Genomic DNA, 16,617 nt, shown 5'->3' on the forward strand with positions numbered 1-16,617 from the left:
AATAATAATAATAATAATAATAATAATAATAATAATAATAATTTATTATTTCTACCCTGCCCACCTGGCTGAGTTTCAACCCAGCCACTCTGGGCCGCTTCCAACAGAACAGGACATTAAAATGCAATAATCTATGAAACATTAAAAGCTTCCCTAAACAGCAAATAAATAAATAATTTCTATCTATACCTCGCCCAAAACCGGGCTCAGAGCGGCTAACATCAGATGCGTAACACATTAACATAAAATCAGGCAATCAATTAAAATACATCCTAAAATCCAATCAGGGTCAGAGTAAAATCCAATCAGGTGGCAAGCCACAGATTAGGGCTGGGGACCTTAAATGCTCAACGGGCCCCAACTGTTTCTGCCAAACTTATATGGGCCTGTGAGAAAAATTGGGAGGCCAAATAAAATAAAATAATAATAATAATAATAATAATAATAATAATTTATTACTTATACCCTGGGGGTATGGGTGGCGCTGTGGGTTAAACTACAGAGCCTAGGGCTTGCCGATCAGAAGGTCGGCAGTTCGAATCCCTGCGATGGGGTGAGCTCCCATTGCTCGGTCCCTGCTGCTGCCAACCTAGCAGTTCAAAAGCACGTCAAAGTGCAAGTAGATAAATAGGTACCACTCCGGCAGGAAGAAAAACAGTGTTTCTGTGCACTGCTCTGATTTGCTATGGTTCTGATAACTATCTCTCTCTCTCTTACACACATATCATACCCAATATTATTTTTAAAAGCCAGTCATGATTTCCAACCATGCAATAAAACTAAATTTCTGGTTTTTCCTATTTGATGCTGTTGGGCAAGCACACAGCAGCTGTCAGAAGGGTCATCCATTATTATTTAGGCACCTGGTTTGAACTCCATGAAAGATGCAGAGGAAATAAGACAGCACAAGCCTACCATGTTTTTTTGAACCCACCTTTCTGTCCTATCAACAAGGTGGCCAAAGTGGTTAGCGACAAAATTATAAAATATTTCCATTTTACAAACAAAGGGGGGGGGGGAAGCAGCAGCAAATGGAACATTTTACAGTACATCAAGAGAGGAGTAAGAAAAGATTCAAATGTGTGTCAGGCTGTAATAAAAATCATAACCACCACTTTGGCATATGTCAAGAGCAAGACGAAAAATCCAGGGAATTCAGAAACTATGCAGAGCCAATACAAGCAACTCCTTTTCAAATTTGTACTACGTATATGTCCCCTAATGTAGGAGGCATTTCGAGAGAAGAGGCACCAGCCCAGCAATTCCTAATGTGCAAAGTTTTGAGCAGCAGGTGGAGAAGGTGATTTCAATCCATTGTCAATATCTGCTTCTAAGCATTATATAAATCAGGCACGTCCAACAGGTAGATCATGATCTACTAATAGATCACTGGACATCTGTGGTAGATCACTGGCTCCCCCCAAAGAAGCTCAGCAACTTCGGCTCCCCTAAAAAAAGCTCTACATCTTTGCCCTGAAGCCCCCAAAACAGGGCTTTCCTTCCTAAAAAAAAAGCTCAACTTTGACCTGAACCCCCTAAAACATGGATGGCTTTCCTTCCTAAAAAAAAGCTCAACAACCTCGACCTGAACCCCCCAAAAGGGGTAGATCACTGCCAGTTTTTAACTCTGTGAGTAGATCGCAGTCTCTTGGAAGTTGGCCACCCCTGATATAAATAAACTGAACTTCAGAAACATAAAGAGCCTTCGTTTTCAGTTCCCGAGGAAGCGTAAATCATCACCCACCTGCCATCTGTGCCTTGGAAAATCTGTCTCTAAAGAATCAGAGCCATCTCCCTCATAACTAAGCTAACTAATAGGCTTCCTCTTTAGGCTGCTTCTTGTACATCACAAGGTTGATTCACTATGTGCTAAAGTAAGGTTAGGGACCCAGGTGGCGCTGTGGTTAAACCACTGAGCCTAGGGCTTGCTGATCAGAAGGTCGGCGGTTCGAATCCCTGCAATGGGGTGAGCTCCCGTTGCTCGGTCCCAGCTCCTGCCAACCTAGCAGTTCGAAAACATGTCAAAATGCAAGTAGATAAATAGGAATCGCTACAGCGGGAAGGTAAACGGCGTTTCCGTGTGCTGCTCTGGTTCGCCAGAAGTGGCTTTGTCATGCTGGCCACATGACCTGGAAGCTATACGCCGGCTCCCTTGGCCAATAATGCGAGATGAGCGCGCAACCCCAGAGTCGGTCACGACTGGACCTAATGGTCAGGGGTCCCTTTACCTTTACCTTTTTAAAGTAAGGTTGGAAGGAGGTGACCGATGATCTAGAGCAGTGCTTCCCAAACTTGGGTCTCCAGCTTCTTTCTGGACTACAACTCCCATCATCCCTAGCTACCGTAGCAAGACCAGTGGGCAGGGATGATGGGATTTGTAGCCCCCAAACAGCTGGAGACCCCAGTTTGGGAAACACTGATCTAGGGCCTTGGGCCTTCTAGGTTCTGTGAGATTGGTATTTTGCTTTGTTTTGTTTCTGTACAAAATCATCTTATACCGTCGTACCTTGGTTCTCGAACAGAATCAGATCCGGAAGTCCATTTGACTTCCGGAAACGTTCGAAAACCAAGGCACGGCTTCCGATTGGCTGAAAGAGCTTCCTGCACTCAATCGGAAGCCGCAGAAGCCGCGTCAGACATTCAGCTTCCAAAAAACATTTGCAAACCGGAACACTTACTTCCAAGTTTGTGGCATTTGGGAAACAAAATGGACAAGTACCAAGGCACACACATTTTGCACACACAAAATAAAAGTGGATCAGTCATTTGCCCTAAATATTTCACCAAACTCTAGAGCACATGGCGAAGAGAGGAAGAAGAAACTTTATTGCATGTGTTATGTTACATTGGATCTCATTCATACAAAACAGGGGTCAGCAAACCTTTTCAGCAGGGGGCCAGTCCACTGTAGTCCACTGTCCCTCAGACCTTGTGGGGGGCCAGACTATATTTTGAAGGGGGGGGAATGAAGGTATCCCTATGCCCCACAAATAACCCAGAGGTGCATTTTAAATAAAAGCACATATTCTACTCATGTAAAAACACATTGATTCCTGGACCATACGAGGGCCAGATTTAGAAGACGATTGGGCCGGATCCGGCCCCTGGGCCTTAGTTTGCCTAACCATGATACAGAGGATAGGAGGAAGGGAGGAGGGGAGGAATCCCCAAAGCAACTTGTTCGCACTCAAACGGTACGACTAAGTATGAAGTTGAAACATCAGGGGAGAATTGAGGATTTTAAAAAAAATTCCACGGCCCAATTCAAGTAGCTGGAATTAAACATTTTATCATCACAACATCAATGGAAGGGAAATAGGAAAGACCCAAACTATGAGGACTTCAATGAACTGTAGACCCAGTTGTTAAATATAAATTTAAAAATCTACCATGGTGTGTCGTGTTTCTGGCCACAAGATGCTGCTGTTGCATTTTTTACAGAACCTCTGGTCTTCCTTTAATAAGAGAACACAAGGCAGACAAATACCCCAGGTGGAAGCAACAACTTGAAAGCATGGTTAATTCTCCATATTTCTAAGGGACAACTCTTCAAATGGTTTATGGTCCAAGGCTGCCTTTCTGTCTGCTACCAGGCACTGGCCACATTTGCATGTGACAATGAATTGGTTGCTGGCTTATCGCTGTTTATCGTGGACACGCAGCATACTGGTCAATTGCTCCTGGCTCCCTCCTCCTCCTCCTCCTCCTCCTCCTCCTCCTCCTCCTCCTCCTCCCTTGGTGCAAGCAGGAGAAAAAAAAAAACCCGGAAGCCACAATTAAGCTTCTGGGATTGTGGTTTCTTGCTCACTGACAAGCCAGGGAACGAAGATCTGCTATCGGTTTAAAAATCCGCGCTTGTTAGGGGAGCGACTCACCACAATCCTGGGTTGGGAGGTCACAGGAAGCCAAGCTTAATTGTGGCTTCCGAGTAAGTTTGTTTCTCCCATTTGTGAACCAGGAGAGGTTGTGCACACGAGCACACTGTTCGTGCACAAAAAGCCACAATAAAAAGCAGCTACCCTGCCTCCAGCTTCCCAACCTGATTTCCAGTGATTCTCTAGCAAGCATTTGCATGCCATGATTGAAATACGTTTTGAAAGGCAAGGCTGAAAGGATCGGGTCTTCATGTTCAAAGCCTGCAGTTTGATTGTTTGCGGACAACTGAAGGCGAGCGTTTTTCAAAGCAGCCACAAAACACGCTAATACCACAAGCTTGCCAGCCCACATCTTGTCTTATTTTAATGTGTAGTTAAATTTGACAACCCACCCCGCCCACAAAAAACCCAGCATTCATAGTTGCACCACAGGGCAGAGTAGGGAAATGTCAGAATCAATAGCAGAAGAAAACCTGGTCGACGTCACAGAGTGATTCACAGACTCTGACATCTAGATCTGAAAGGTATCAGAGACATGGGAGCACGTAGGGCAATATCTGTAGGAAAAGGGGGCGGGTAGCAACTTTTATGAACTCTCTCATTGCAAGTCCAAAAAGACATCTGCTTTCCATTTCCATTTAAATTTCCAACTGTCCCTGAAGGGCTCAGACTCACCATAATAATAAGTTAAATTATGTTATCTAGTGCGCTTAAAGAATTACAGCGGTACCTCGGTTTTCGAACAGGTTAGTTCACAAACAACTCTGAACCCGAACACTGGAAAAGTGGAAGTAGGTGTTCCGGTTTTCGAACCTTTTTTCGGAAGCTGAAAATGCTCCGTTTTGAGTCCCCCCCTGTGTTTCCTGTTGCGCTGGCAATTTGCGTCCCCCCCCCAATTGTAATTCAAGCCTTCCGTTTCTGATTGCAGTGTTCCAAGGTGATATTTGGAGCTTCTAATTGGTGCTTTTGTTTTTGCTATTTATTTTGCATTTTTTGTTTTGAGGCTTTTTCAGTTCACTTGTTTTTGTGACTGTGTGGATCCCAGTTCAGCTACTGATTGATTGATTGATTGATTGATTGATTGATTGTGTGACTGCAGAAATGGATAAAAGGCCCCCATCCACCTAGAATACCGTTTTATTTATTTTATAGTACAGTACAATTATTATTGCTTTCATTTTATGGATCAATGGTCTTGTTAGACAGTAAAAATCGTGTTAAATTGCTGTTTTAGGGGTTGTTTTTAAAAGGATCAATCCGTTCTGCATTACTTTCTATAGGAAAGCGCACCTTGGTTTTGGAACACTTTGGTTTTGGAACACACTTCCGGAACGGATTAAGTTTGGGAACCAAGGTACCGCTGTAAATGCATGCTAGGTTTAGTTCATCGCATATAGACATTAGTACAGCTGAAAGTAGCATTGCTGAACATGACCAGGAATACCTGCAAGAGAAACTGGAGTTCATTTCTTTCTGCTTTCCACCGATCTGCCTGAGACCTCAACTCCTTTGCTGCCTCCTCCCTGATCTCTGACTCTATTATTCTCCTCTGCTTCTGGTGGTGCTCCTTTGTCTCCTTTGTATGGATAAAGTTTAACTTTTATTTAATTAAAACATAGCTACCATGTATCATATCTAAGAATATCAGTTGAAATAAGGCCACATGCATTTCATTCCGATTTCCTAATGTTATTAACAGAAAGAGGCCATTCCACAAGACTATCTTCCTTTCTTCCTTTACTCACTACAAAATCAGCAGGCTGTATGAGTGAAGGGGTCTTATCTTTGCATCAAATATGTTAGTCACATGCTGAGGAGCCTTCAAACCACGGCTTGGAAGACTGAGAAAGAGCAACAGGGAATTGTCTAGCTCAGCAGTTCTTCTTCCTCTTTCTTGGAGGGGTGAAGAAAGTTAACTTCTAGTAAGCAGAAAGCCATTGTACCTAAACACTACAAATAAATGATGCTTTACTCAAAACATTCCTGCCTGCAAACCGGAATCTCAAAAGACAGTATTACCCGGTTTTCAGGTCCTGATTTGCAGGCAAACTCCCGCTGGAGCAAACCACAGTTTATTGTATTTGGACGCAGCAATGAAGAATGGCTAGCTATTAACTAGAGGTTTAAGGCTCTAATCTTCTTCCCTCGTTCAAGGGAATAGCAGAGGAGCAGGTTTGCAAGTCCAAGGCTTGTCACTTAGCCTTTCAAATCCTCCCAGGCATGTTTTATGGCTGCAGCCCATCAACATGTCAGTGCTCTAAGCACCCACATTAAAAAATTGCCCAAAAAATGGCGCAGCCCGAATGATCACGCCGATCCAAGCGGAGATTCCAGGACTGTCCGCGGGCCGGATCCAGAGGGCAATTGGGCCTGATCTGGCCCTCAGGCCTTAGTTTGCTGACCCCTGATCAAGAGCCCATAGCAATAGCAGATAGGCGCTTTCCCCTCTACAAGCAGCTATGGGGCAGAACCCCTTGCTTGCCTTACGCTGTGGTCAAAGCCTTCTGAAACCCATGCACATTATATAGGGTGCCTTGCTTTTCAGGGTTTGTTCTAATAAACTTGTATAAAAGCAGCAGCAGCAGCAGAATCAATATGAAGAGACAGAATGTTACTGCTCTGAGAAAATTAAATTCTTGAAATGGAATCAACTAACTTACATGCCTAGCATGCCGCACCTTGGAGCGTTGGTAAAACACCGCATATGTTGTTATGGGGCAGCTTGCAGAATGTTTCTTAACGTTACACAGCTTTTGAGCTGGAGAATAAATCCTTAGAGCCACTGAACCTCGATTTCAACAAGGCTCCCACTAGGGACAAACATTTTTAGAGGAACTGGGCAGGATTCACCCATTGATCGCCATCAGTAGAAGCCCTGTACAAAGAGTTCTAACTTGTGCAACAGGGCTTTCCCCACCCCCTTTACCCCCAGCCCCCCAAATCGGCTTGGGGATGTTGGAAGAACCCCCCCCTCCCCAGAACGGTGTACCGGGGAAGAGGGAGGGGGAATCATTCTGTCTGGCAGCCTGATGGGCTTGCACAGGAAGAATGTTTGATTTACACAACACTGAATTCAACCCGTTATGTTTTTGTGACATAGTACAAAGGTAAGAGATTCTAGACCTAATTACTAGCACGTTTGCAAAGCTAAGCAGGGTCTGGTATGCTTTCAAACTGGATTGGGGAATGCCTGTTGAGATTCCTGCATTGCAGCGGGTTGGACTAGATGGCCCTATGGCTCCCTTCCAACTCTATGATTCTAGATCTGCAGCAAGGAGCTGCTACATATCTTAAATCAGGAAAGGAATGTTCCCAGCACTGGTAAGTTGGAATTGACTTGTTTTGTTATGCCAACTTTCTGTATACCTGTTCAATTTATCATGTACAGTGGTGCCTCGCTTAACGAATGCCCTGCTTAACGAAATTTCCGCTTAATGAAAGGTTTTTTCTAGCAGAGGTTGCCCATAGGAATGCATTGAAATTCAATTAATCCGTTACTATGGGCAAAAAAAATTCAAAAGAAATTCAATGCATTCCTATGGGATTCGCTAGACGAATTTTTCGTTAAAAGAAAAGACCCGTGGAACGAATTAAATTTGTCTAGCGAGGCACCACTGTACATGGGATGAGGGAAGTTTAACAAGTCATTATCAGAAAAACAGAGCTAAAAGGGAAGGTCATAGCATAAATACCACCCTATGCTCTTTGGAAGAAGAAGAGGTTGATAAGAAGAAGAAATAATAATAATAATAATAATGTATAGAAAGTACATTGTTCCAGATTCCCCCAATTAGGGCTCGGCGATATCTGGTTTTCAACACTGCGCTAAATCAGCAGCTAAACATTGTGATATACCGATATATGACGATGTCTGAAATAAGGATGGAACTACCGGTATGTAGAGGTGGATCCCAATACTCACAATTTGAATAAATGCATACCTTCAAAATGCTGTCCAGTTTAGCCCGCTCCTTCAAAAGTAATTCGTATTCACTGTTGCAAGTATCAATGATGAGTTCTTTTTCGGAGATGTCATTGATGAGTCGTTGCTGGTCTTCGTCCCACTGATGTTTAGCTATGTGATAGGCTCTCTCTGTCTCATTCAACTTGTGCTGCAAAGTTCTGATTGTTGCTAATGGGAAGGAAAACAAGGCCGTGAGCTAGTTCAACTTAAAAGGACTGCTGAAACATAATTAAAACCAGCAAAAGTTATTTCACTTTTATGCATTCAGGTAGAAGACAACGAAAGAACAGCAAGATTCCAGGGTGCTCAATTTCTTACTACTGTATTTGTATGACAGCATTGACTTATTGCAACTGAAGCGATTTATACAATAACCTGCCCCAAACTGCCATTTTGTACCCAACAAAAGCACAAGATCTAAAAGGTCAGATTTCCCCCCAAGTATGTTGTACAATGGGCTTATTGACACAACACGATGCAGAATGGCATGTTAGGCTAAACCAGGCACCCCCAAACTGCGGCCCTCCAGATATTTTGGCCTACAACTCCCATGATCCTTAGCTAACAGGACCTGTGGTCAGGGGTGATGGGAATTGTAGTCCAAAACATCTGGAGGGCCGAAGTTTGGGGATGCCTGGGCTAAACTGAAGCTCAGCTTTGTAAAGCCATAACAACTACTAGCATACAAAATTTGCAATAACCTTGCCGAACTCGCAAACATGGTTTAATAGAGAAAAGGAGCCTAGTCTTCTACAACTCCCCTGACAGGTCTCCAAAATGGCCTCATAATTATAATTTTTTAATAAAAGTTTTTATACATTCACAACATTTTCAAATTTTGCACTCCTGGGATTACTTGGATCACTTGGACTCCACCCTCCCACCCCCCGATTTCCAAATTTCCCCCTATATTCTTTGCATCTATTTACATTTTTCTGATCCATTTTGTCTCTTTCCCCCCTTCACTAATTTTACATTATACGTGTCACAATAATCCAGCTAACGTTTTTAAGCATATGCAGGTTTTTTAATAAAAAAATTCCTTCAGTAGCACCTTAAAGACCAACTAAGTTTTTATTTTGGTATGAGCTTTCGTGTGCATGCACACTTCTTCAGATACAGAGTTGGAACAGATGCGGTTGTAACGTAGGGCCTGGCTGTATACAACTACGTTACAACCGCATCTGTTCCAACTCTACAGACAGAGAATCTCACCTAAGAGATCTACAGCAAACCTTTTTAGAACTAAAATATCCACCTGATGAAGTTAAACAACAGATCAACAGAGCCAGACTGATACCTAGAGAGAACCTGCTGCAAGACAGACCCAAAAAAGAAAATAACAGAACACCACTAGTCATCACATACAGCTCCCAAGTTAAAACAGTACAACGCATCAGAGATCTACAGCCTCTCCTGGACAATGACAGCTCCCTTTCTCAAGCTCTGGGAGGAAGACCTTTCATTGCCTACAGACAGCCACCCAATCTTAAACAACTCCTCACCCACAATAATACAACCACCAGACTTAACATGGACACTGGTACCAGAGCCTGCAATAAACCCAGATGCCAACTTTGCTGCCACATACACCCGGACAACATCATTACTGGCCCCAACAACATCCAACATACCATCTCAGGACTATTTAATTGCTCATCTTCTAACATTGTGTATGCCATCAAATGCCAACAGTGCCCTTCAGCTCTCTATATTGGACGAACAGGCCAAACCCTACGCCAAAGGATAAATGGACATAAATCTGACATCAGGAACCAGAAGACAGAAAAACCAGTAGGAGAACACTTCAATCTCCCAGGACATTCTATACAAGATCTCAAAGTAGCTGTCTTACTACAAAAGAATTTCAGAAATAGACTGGAAAGAGAAGTTGCTGAATTACAACTTATCACCAAGCTCAAAACCATGGAGGGACCTGGTTTGAACAGAGATATCGGATTCTTATCTCATTATACATGATAAGCGATCTTCAGCCATCTCAACCCTTGCTTTTTCATGCAAAACCATTTGCAGTCGTTTTCGGTCATCAACAGCTATCAGTCAGTCAATCACCCACTTCCACCACCCTTCTGAGTGATCCCCCCTCCCCTCCCCATCCCCACCCCTCCCCACCCCTTCTCTACATAAGTGCCTGGGGACTTCTATTTCACTGTATCTGAAGAAGTGTGCATGCACACGAAAGCTCATACCAAAATAAAAACTTAGTTGGTCTTTAAGGTGCTACTGAAGGAATTTTTTTTATTTTACCTCGACCCAGACCAACACGGCTACCTACCTGTAACCAGGTTTTTTAAGATATTCTATAAACTTTGTGTATATGACACCCCCATATATAAAACCCCCTATTTGGGGGGATGAAAATTAAGAAAACACCCCTCAGCACTACCCGTGTATAAGACGAGCCCCAATTTTAAACCTATTTTTTTGGGTTAAAAAACCGAGTCTTATACACAGAAAAACACAGAACTTCATTTGCCTGTGACTAGAGGTGGGTGCGACCTTACCTGCCCAGGTAACAAAAGGGCAAGGCACGCAGCACACCCTCTCTGTTTGACTTCCTCTCTTTGTCTTCCTCCATCGTTGGAGCAGCTATTTAGCTAAAGATGCTCTGTTGGCTTCCAGTCAACAGAGGACACTCTGAGATTATCCCCATATGGGATAGATCCACATGTATATACTCTGTAACTCAGGCTCCCTTCAGGGATCCAACTGTGAACTGATGGCGTGAGTAATCTTCTTTTATATACTTTGCACAAGATTGTGGCATGTTTATTCTTTTAAGAGGGATATACGGGAACTTACCAGGAACCTAAGGGACGCGGGTGGCGCTGTGGGTTAAACCACTGAGCCTAGGGCTTGCCGATCAGAAGGTCGGCGGTTCGAATCCCGGTTCGAATCCCTGCAACGGGGTGAGCTCCCGTTGCTCGGTCCCAGCTCCTGCCAACCTAGCAGTTCGAAAGCACGTCAAAGTGCAAGTAGATAAATAGGTACCGCTCCAAGTGGGAAGGTAAACAGCGTTTCCGTGTACTGCTCTGGTTCGCCCAGAAGCGGCTTTGTCATGCTGGCCACATGACCTGGAAGCTGTACGCCGGCCCCCCTGGGCCAATAACGCAAGATGAGCGCCGCAACCCCAGAGTCGGTCACGACTGGACCTGATGGTCAGGGGTCCCTTTACCTTTACCAGGAACCTAATATTCAGAGGCTTAAACAAGCCTGCAACCACCTCCCTGCTGTGCATTAAAAAGGGGGATGTAAAACTCTGCTAAGTTATAGAACTTGCTAGTGCAAGTTAGGGAGGTTATTAATAAACAATATATCCTCTCTTGCCTCCCTGAACATTCCAACAGTATCCTCCAGAAGTTACTGAACTACAATTCCAATCATTCCTGGCCATGCCAGCTGGCACTGATGGGAGCCAGGGTCTAATAACATCTAGATGATCCCAGGCTGGAGAAAGCTAAAATAAGTGAAACTCGGGCAGATTCTTGGCATCTCAGACTTTGAAGACCAGATGGGAAATAAACAAATCCTTTAATCTGAAGACAATGCAGGAGCTGGCAAAAAAAAGGGTGACATTTTGTCCAAGGTAGTAAATTTTCAAGCGACTGTGATCCACTGAAACCTGTAAGTATGATTACTTTTGGGCACAGATTCTACTGTTGCCACGGGGTACTGCGATTGCAAGCATGTGGATGGACACAATTTCAGACCATGAAGACTTGAACGACAGTTCCAGTCATTTAAAAATAGGCAATGAAAAGGAGCTTTTGCGGGGAGGGAAACAAGGTGTAAACCGAGAGGGGAAACGCTAAATCAAATGTCACAACCCAAACACCTTTCTGAGAAAAACAAAGAAAAAAAGAAGTCCACATGTGAACCTTTTAGACAGCATGTCTGAACATATCACAGAGGAGAAATTAAAGCACCAGCCCAAAGCAATCAAAGAAAGAAAGAAATCTCTAAGCAACCGGAGAGAAAAGGCATTAATTAAGCCACTACCCAGGAGAAAACGAAGAAGCCAGATAGTCTGGATTAATCACCAATGGCTTCTAATTCAGAAACTAAATGATAATTTAGGTTTATTCAATAGGCAGTGGGAAAGAAAGGTGCAGAAAGCCAAAAGCCTTTCACTTGTATATTTCTCCAAAGGAAGTTTTTGTTCAAAATATGACAAGGTGACTCAAAAGAAGCGTCATTTTAAAAAGAAAAGCCATTCTAAAAGGTAGAAGGTAAGGAAAGGTGTGGTCAGTGGAATCAAGGCAGCGTATCAGTTTAGACTACAAAGGCTGTGTTTTAGGGCCATTAATTCTTGAGGATGCAAATCTTACCTTGAAGTTGTTCTATTTGCAGGTCTGCTTCACACAACTTGCCTTCTGAGGAATACCGTTCTATACCAACTTCTTTCCTTGCAACAGCCAGCTCATACTCCAGGCTTTGTCGAACAGCCTCGCCTTTCTCTACTTCGGCTCTCAACTTGGCAATCTGGCTTTCGTAGTTGGATAGCTGCAAAAGGAATGACCCGAGGCGACTGCTATAGATAACGGTGCAATATTTCAAAAAGCAAATTGCTAAAGACATATTCAGAAACTATTTTACTATATTACGGTAGCTTCTAGGCAGCTGGTGACCAATGTGAGAAAGAATTTGAAAACGTAGAAGGGAGAACTTTAATATTAAGATCGGATGGAATCTCCTTGGAAAGAATTCACTGGACTGGACTGGAAATGGATAATTCTGGTCTTAATAATGAGCTTTTGGTTTTTATTAGATTTTTAACTTTTAAAAGTCCTCTGTCTTGATGAGGACATACACAGGATGGTGGGTGATGAAGGGCTCTGTGTGAGAGACAAGAAAGAAAGGATATCCCAGGGTGGGAGGCTTGGGGGACAAACAGAAGCTCCCAGGTGAAAGCTGGGAGGGTCTACTTTTCTGTATATGGATAAAGGATGAGATATAATTGTGATAGTGGGCTTTTATATCTATTTTCCTTTCCTTTTTTCTCCCTTGCCTTTTTATCTTTTGCTTTTTATTTCTTCTTATTTTGGTCCTTCTTAATTTTTAGATCAATTCGGCTCTTCTTGTAAGGGCAGAACGTTGTCCCTCGGCTGGGACAGAATACAGACAGGGAAACTGTGGTGATATTTGATCCAGCAAATCAAATCAAAATAGTTCCGCCTCCGCCCCCTGCAGAATGCACCTAAGAAAGGATAAGGGGACCCATGCGACTTTTCCTTGTTAAGAAAGAAGCCGAGTTAGTGGGAAAGGACAAAGGCAAAGAAAACTTTTGAGTGGCAAAATGAACTCCCTGCTACTGCCTCCTTTCACATGCCTGAGGAACTGATCGCTCTCCAATGAACACCAGGTGTCATACTGTACAAAATGCAAATTACTGAGCTACTTCCCCACTATAATTGGACTTTCTGTCAGGGTTGTTGTGACTACTCTTGAGTAACAACCGTCCACATGCTTGTCTTTCAGACGTTTTTATTGGTCACATTATTTACAGTGTAACGGATTGCTCATTTCATGTCTACCCGCTCGAGTCAGATTCCTGCACTGCCCCCCTCCGCGTTCTGGACCAGCATAAAAGCCTCGGAACTGAGAAACGCCTCCCTTTCCTCCTCCTTCTCAATTCTGGCATCGGGGGGGGGGACGGGTCTTCTGTCTGACCTATTCCTGTCCACTCTTTCCGCCTCCCTCTCTTCCTGCCTATGGAGCAGGGGCTCTTTGATGTTGCCAGAGCCCTGGCACCCCCTCTCCGTTTCCTGACTCACCCCTTCAGACCCCTCGCTCTCATGACTGCTTGGAGACGGGCTGCTTCTGATGAGGGGGGGGGTTCCTCTATAATCCCTCCCCCTTACACTTTCATTTTAAAAATTCAGTAATTTCATTCATTTCGTCATAAAACAAAGCAGCATTTGAATTCCCGTATCTTAAGAAGCGCTTCTAAATATTGACATAAGACAGGTAGAGCCAACACACGCCAGGCCATAAGACAAGATTGTATACACAAAGCTTTTGCACGATTATGAAGTACTTACTTCTGCATTATGTTTAGCAGTTATATCCAGTTTCTCTTTCTTGGCTTGATGGAGTTTTCTTCTCAGGTCCTCCTTCGTTTCCATCTCCGGCTCGCTACGATTGCATGGATATGTCTTTCTAGGTTGCCTGCTCCAAAATGCAGAGATTTTAATTGACAGCAATCTTGCACTCGGATCTGCTTTGAACTTTAAATGATCAAGAAGGCAACTCTAGACACATCTGGCTCATTGAAATATGCCAAAGACCTGGCTATTCCTGAAGCTGTACCAAAACCCATTCACAAATAACATTCTATCACGTTTATTTCAAGCTTCAAAAATCGTGCAGGATATCTGCAGTGCTATTTGTTGCTGTCACATTTTGTCTCCAAGTATAAAAATGAAAGTTTTTCTATCATAGCCAGAAAAACACAAAGTCTTTCTCGGTTGGTTGGGAACATTAAAAATGTCTCTGCTTCTACATTTCTGCTTCAAAGTCCAGATTTTCTGTTAAAATAACTGTCTATATTTGGTAAATATACTTTGTATGTAAATGCTGACAATTTGCAATAAATTTGTAATACATTTTGTTCATGCACAACAGGAAGGAATTCAACGTCGTGCTAAGGCAATTGTTCTCTTATGGCAAGCATTTTGGCTTGCTTTTTTGGAACAGTACCCCCTCCTCCTCCCCTCTGTTATAGGGTTCTACTGGAGCCCTCCCCCCCAAAAAAAATGCCAACTGGGGGGGGGGGGCAGGGCAAAGAGAAGTAGGAAGACCCACTGTGACAGCAGAAATATTCTTCTTATTTATTCAATTCATACACCGCCCTATACCCAGAGGTCTCAAGGCGCTTCACACACAAGACCACAACATATAAAATCACACCAATTCCTTGTGGAGGGGGTCTTCCAGGGTGGGTTCCTCTGTTTAGCTAGAGCAGGCATGTCCAACAGGTAGATCGTGATCTACCGGTAGATCACTGGATGTCTGTGGTAGATCACTGGCAGATCTCTGGCTCCCCCCCCCCAAGATGCTCAATAACTCTGGGCTCCCCTAAAAAAAGCTCATCAACTTTGACCTGAACCCCTCAAAAGGGGGTAGATCACTGCCAGTTTTTAACTCTTTGAGTTGAGTAGATCGCAGTTTCTTGTAAGCTGGCCACCCCTGAGCTAGAGAAAGGTGAATGCTGGCAATCACTTTTAGCTATATCAACACTGACATTTCAGAAGCCATGAGACAGCAATTCAACAACATTTAAAAGAAACATGGAAAGCCAATTCTTCTTTTCCTTACAAATAGCACTGAGCCATTTTTGTTTAAGCAGATCACGGTTGGCTTATACCGGCGGAAGCCTGGAAGGGAAGGTGGCTGCTGCCATCATGGAGGACGAAGAAGAGGACCCTCCTTTTGAAGAAGATACTGAGGAGGCTGGAGGAGGCCCAGAGGGTGGGCAGGGGGAAAGGAAGAGACTGTTCTCCAAGGGATTAAGATGTATGATGGATGGATTTGGAGACAGCCAGAATCCTTACACAGAGTCAGTGGATATTCTTGAAGACTCGGTTATAGAATTCATCACAGAAATGACCCACAAAGCAGTGTCAATTGGACGGCAAGGTCGAGTACAGGTTGAAGATATTGTCTTCCTGATCCGTAAAGACCCTCGGAGGTTTGCTCGTGTAAAAGACTTGTTAACAATGAATGAAGAACTGAAACGGGCCAGAAAGGCATTTGATGAAGCAAACTATGGATCTTAAGGCCTCGTGTGATCCAAATGGGCGGTATGGGCAAAATGCTGAGGGAGGAATGGCCCATAACAGGTGCTAACATGTTTGGATATTGCCGCTACTAGAAGACAAACCAACACTTTGCTTTGCCAAGTGTAAGAATTGTTTTGTAAATGTTAATTCACAGACTTTGTAACTGGAACAATTGTTGTTGTTGCTTTAAGGGTTGTTGTTTTGCTTAGTTACTGCATAGATGTAATGATAATAATAATAATAATAATAATAATAATAATAATAATAATAATAATAATAATAATTTATTATTTATACCCTGCCCATCTGGCTGGGTTTCCCCAGCCACTCTGGACGGCTTCCAACCGAATATTAAAAACAGTACAGCATCAAACATTAAAAACTTCCCTAAACAGGGCCACCTTCAGTTGTCTTCCAAAAGTAAAATAGTTGCTTATTGCCTTGACATCTGCTGGGAGGGCGTTCCACAGGGCGGGTGCCACTACCGAGAAGGCCCTCTGGTTCCCTGTAACCTCACTTCTCGCAATGAGGGAACCGCCAGAAGGCCCTCTGTGCTGGACCTCAGTGTCCGAGCAGAACGATGGGGGTGGAGACACTCCTTCAGGTATACAGGACCAAGGCCGTTTAGGGCTTTAAAGGTCAGTACCAACACTTTGAATTGTGCTCGGAAACATACTGGGAGCCAGTGTAGATCTTTCAGATACACATAATATAGGCTATACACATTGTATAGGCTAACTGATTCAATTTATGAGTTGCTTCCCATAAATGTTATTTCACAGTAAACACTAGTGATTTGGGATTCTTAATGAATATGAATAGACACTTTCACCCATGCATTTCTTGCAATGGGAGAAACCAAATAAATAAACCAGATCATGGTTAACATTTGATTGAGCCACTAAGGGGCAGATAATTGGCTTTGGGTATTGGTTCTTCCCCACAGGCGGAAACAGGCTATCCCTGCTTTCAAGCA

The 16,617-nt window shown here is 43.4% G+C and overlaps 2 protein-coding genes across 5 annotated transcripts in view; one reads left to right on the top strand and one right to left on the bottom strand.

Annotated features, from left to right (window-relative positions):
• CCDC171 (coiled-coil domain containing 171) overlaps positions 1–16,617 on the bottom strand; it is a 223,774-nt gene that overhangs the window by 192,514 nt on the left and 14,643 nt on the right. For 3 of the 4 annotated variants that reach the window (XM_035140705.2, XM_060269247.1, XM_060269246.1), the window contains exons 3-6: positions 13,902–14,028; positions 12,189–12,363; positions 7,817–8,007; positions 5,320–5,451 (exon numbers count right to left, since the gene is read on the bottom strand). In XM_035140705.2, coding sequence (XP_034996596.2) covers positions 5,320–5,451; positions 7,817–8,007; positions 12,189–12,363; positions 13,902–14,028 — 625 coding nt within the window. The remainder of the gene's footprint in view (positions 1–5,319; positions 5,452–7,816; positions 8,008–12,188; positions 12,364–13,901; positions 14,029–16,617) is intronic. The other variant, XM_060269248.1, reaches the window with a different exon arrangement.
• On the top strand, positions 15,225–15,648 carry LOC118097629 (transcription initiation factor TFIID subunit 13-like). Its single transcript, XM_035140707.2, has one exon. The coding sequence runs from the start codon at positions 15,264–15,266 to the stop codon at positions 15,636–15,638; it is 375 nt and encodes a 124-aa protein (XP_034996598.2). The 5' UTR covers positions 15,225–15,263; the 3' UTR covers positions 15,639–15,648.

This window comes from Zootoca vivipara, chromosome 16, assembly GCF_963506605.1.
Source record: "Zootoca vivipara chromosome 16, rZooViv1.1, whole genome shotgun sequence".
NCBI lineage: Eukaryota > Metazoa > Chordata > Lepidosauria > Squamata > Lacertidae > Zootoca > Zootoca vivipara.

What these genes read in the sequence shown, in the direction of transcription:
- LOC118097629 (XM_035140707.2), top strand. Translation starts at nt 15,264, where the DNA reads ATGGAGGACGAAGAAGAGGACCCTCCTTTTGAAGAAGATACTGAGGAG.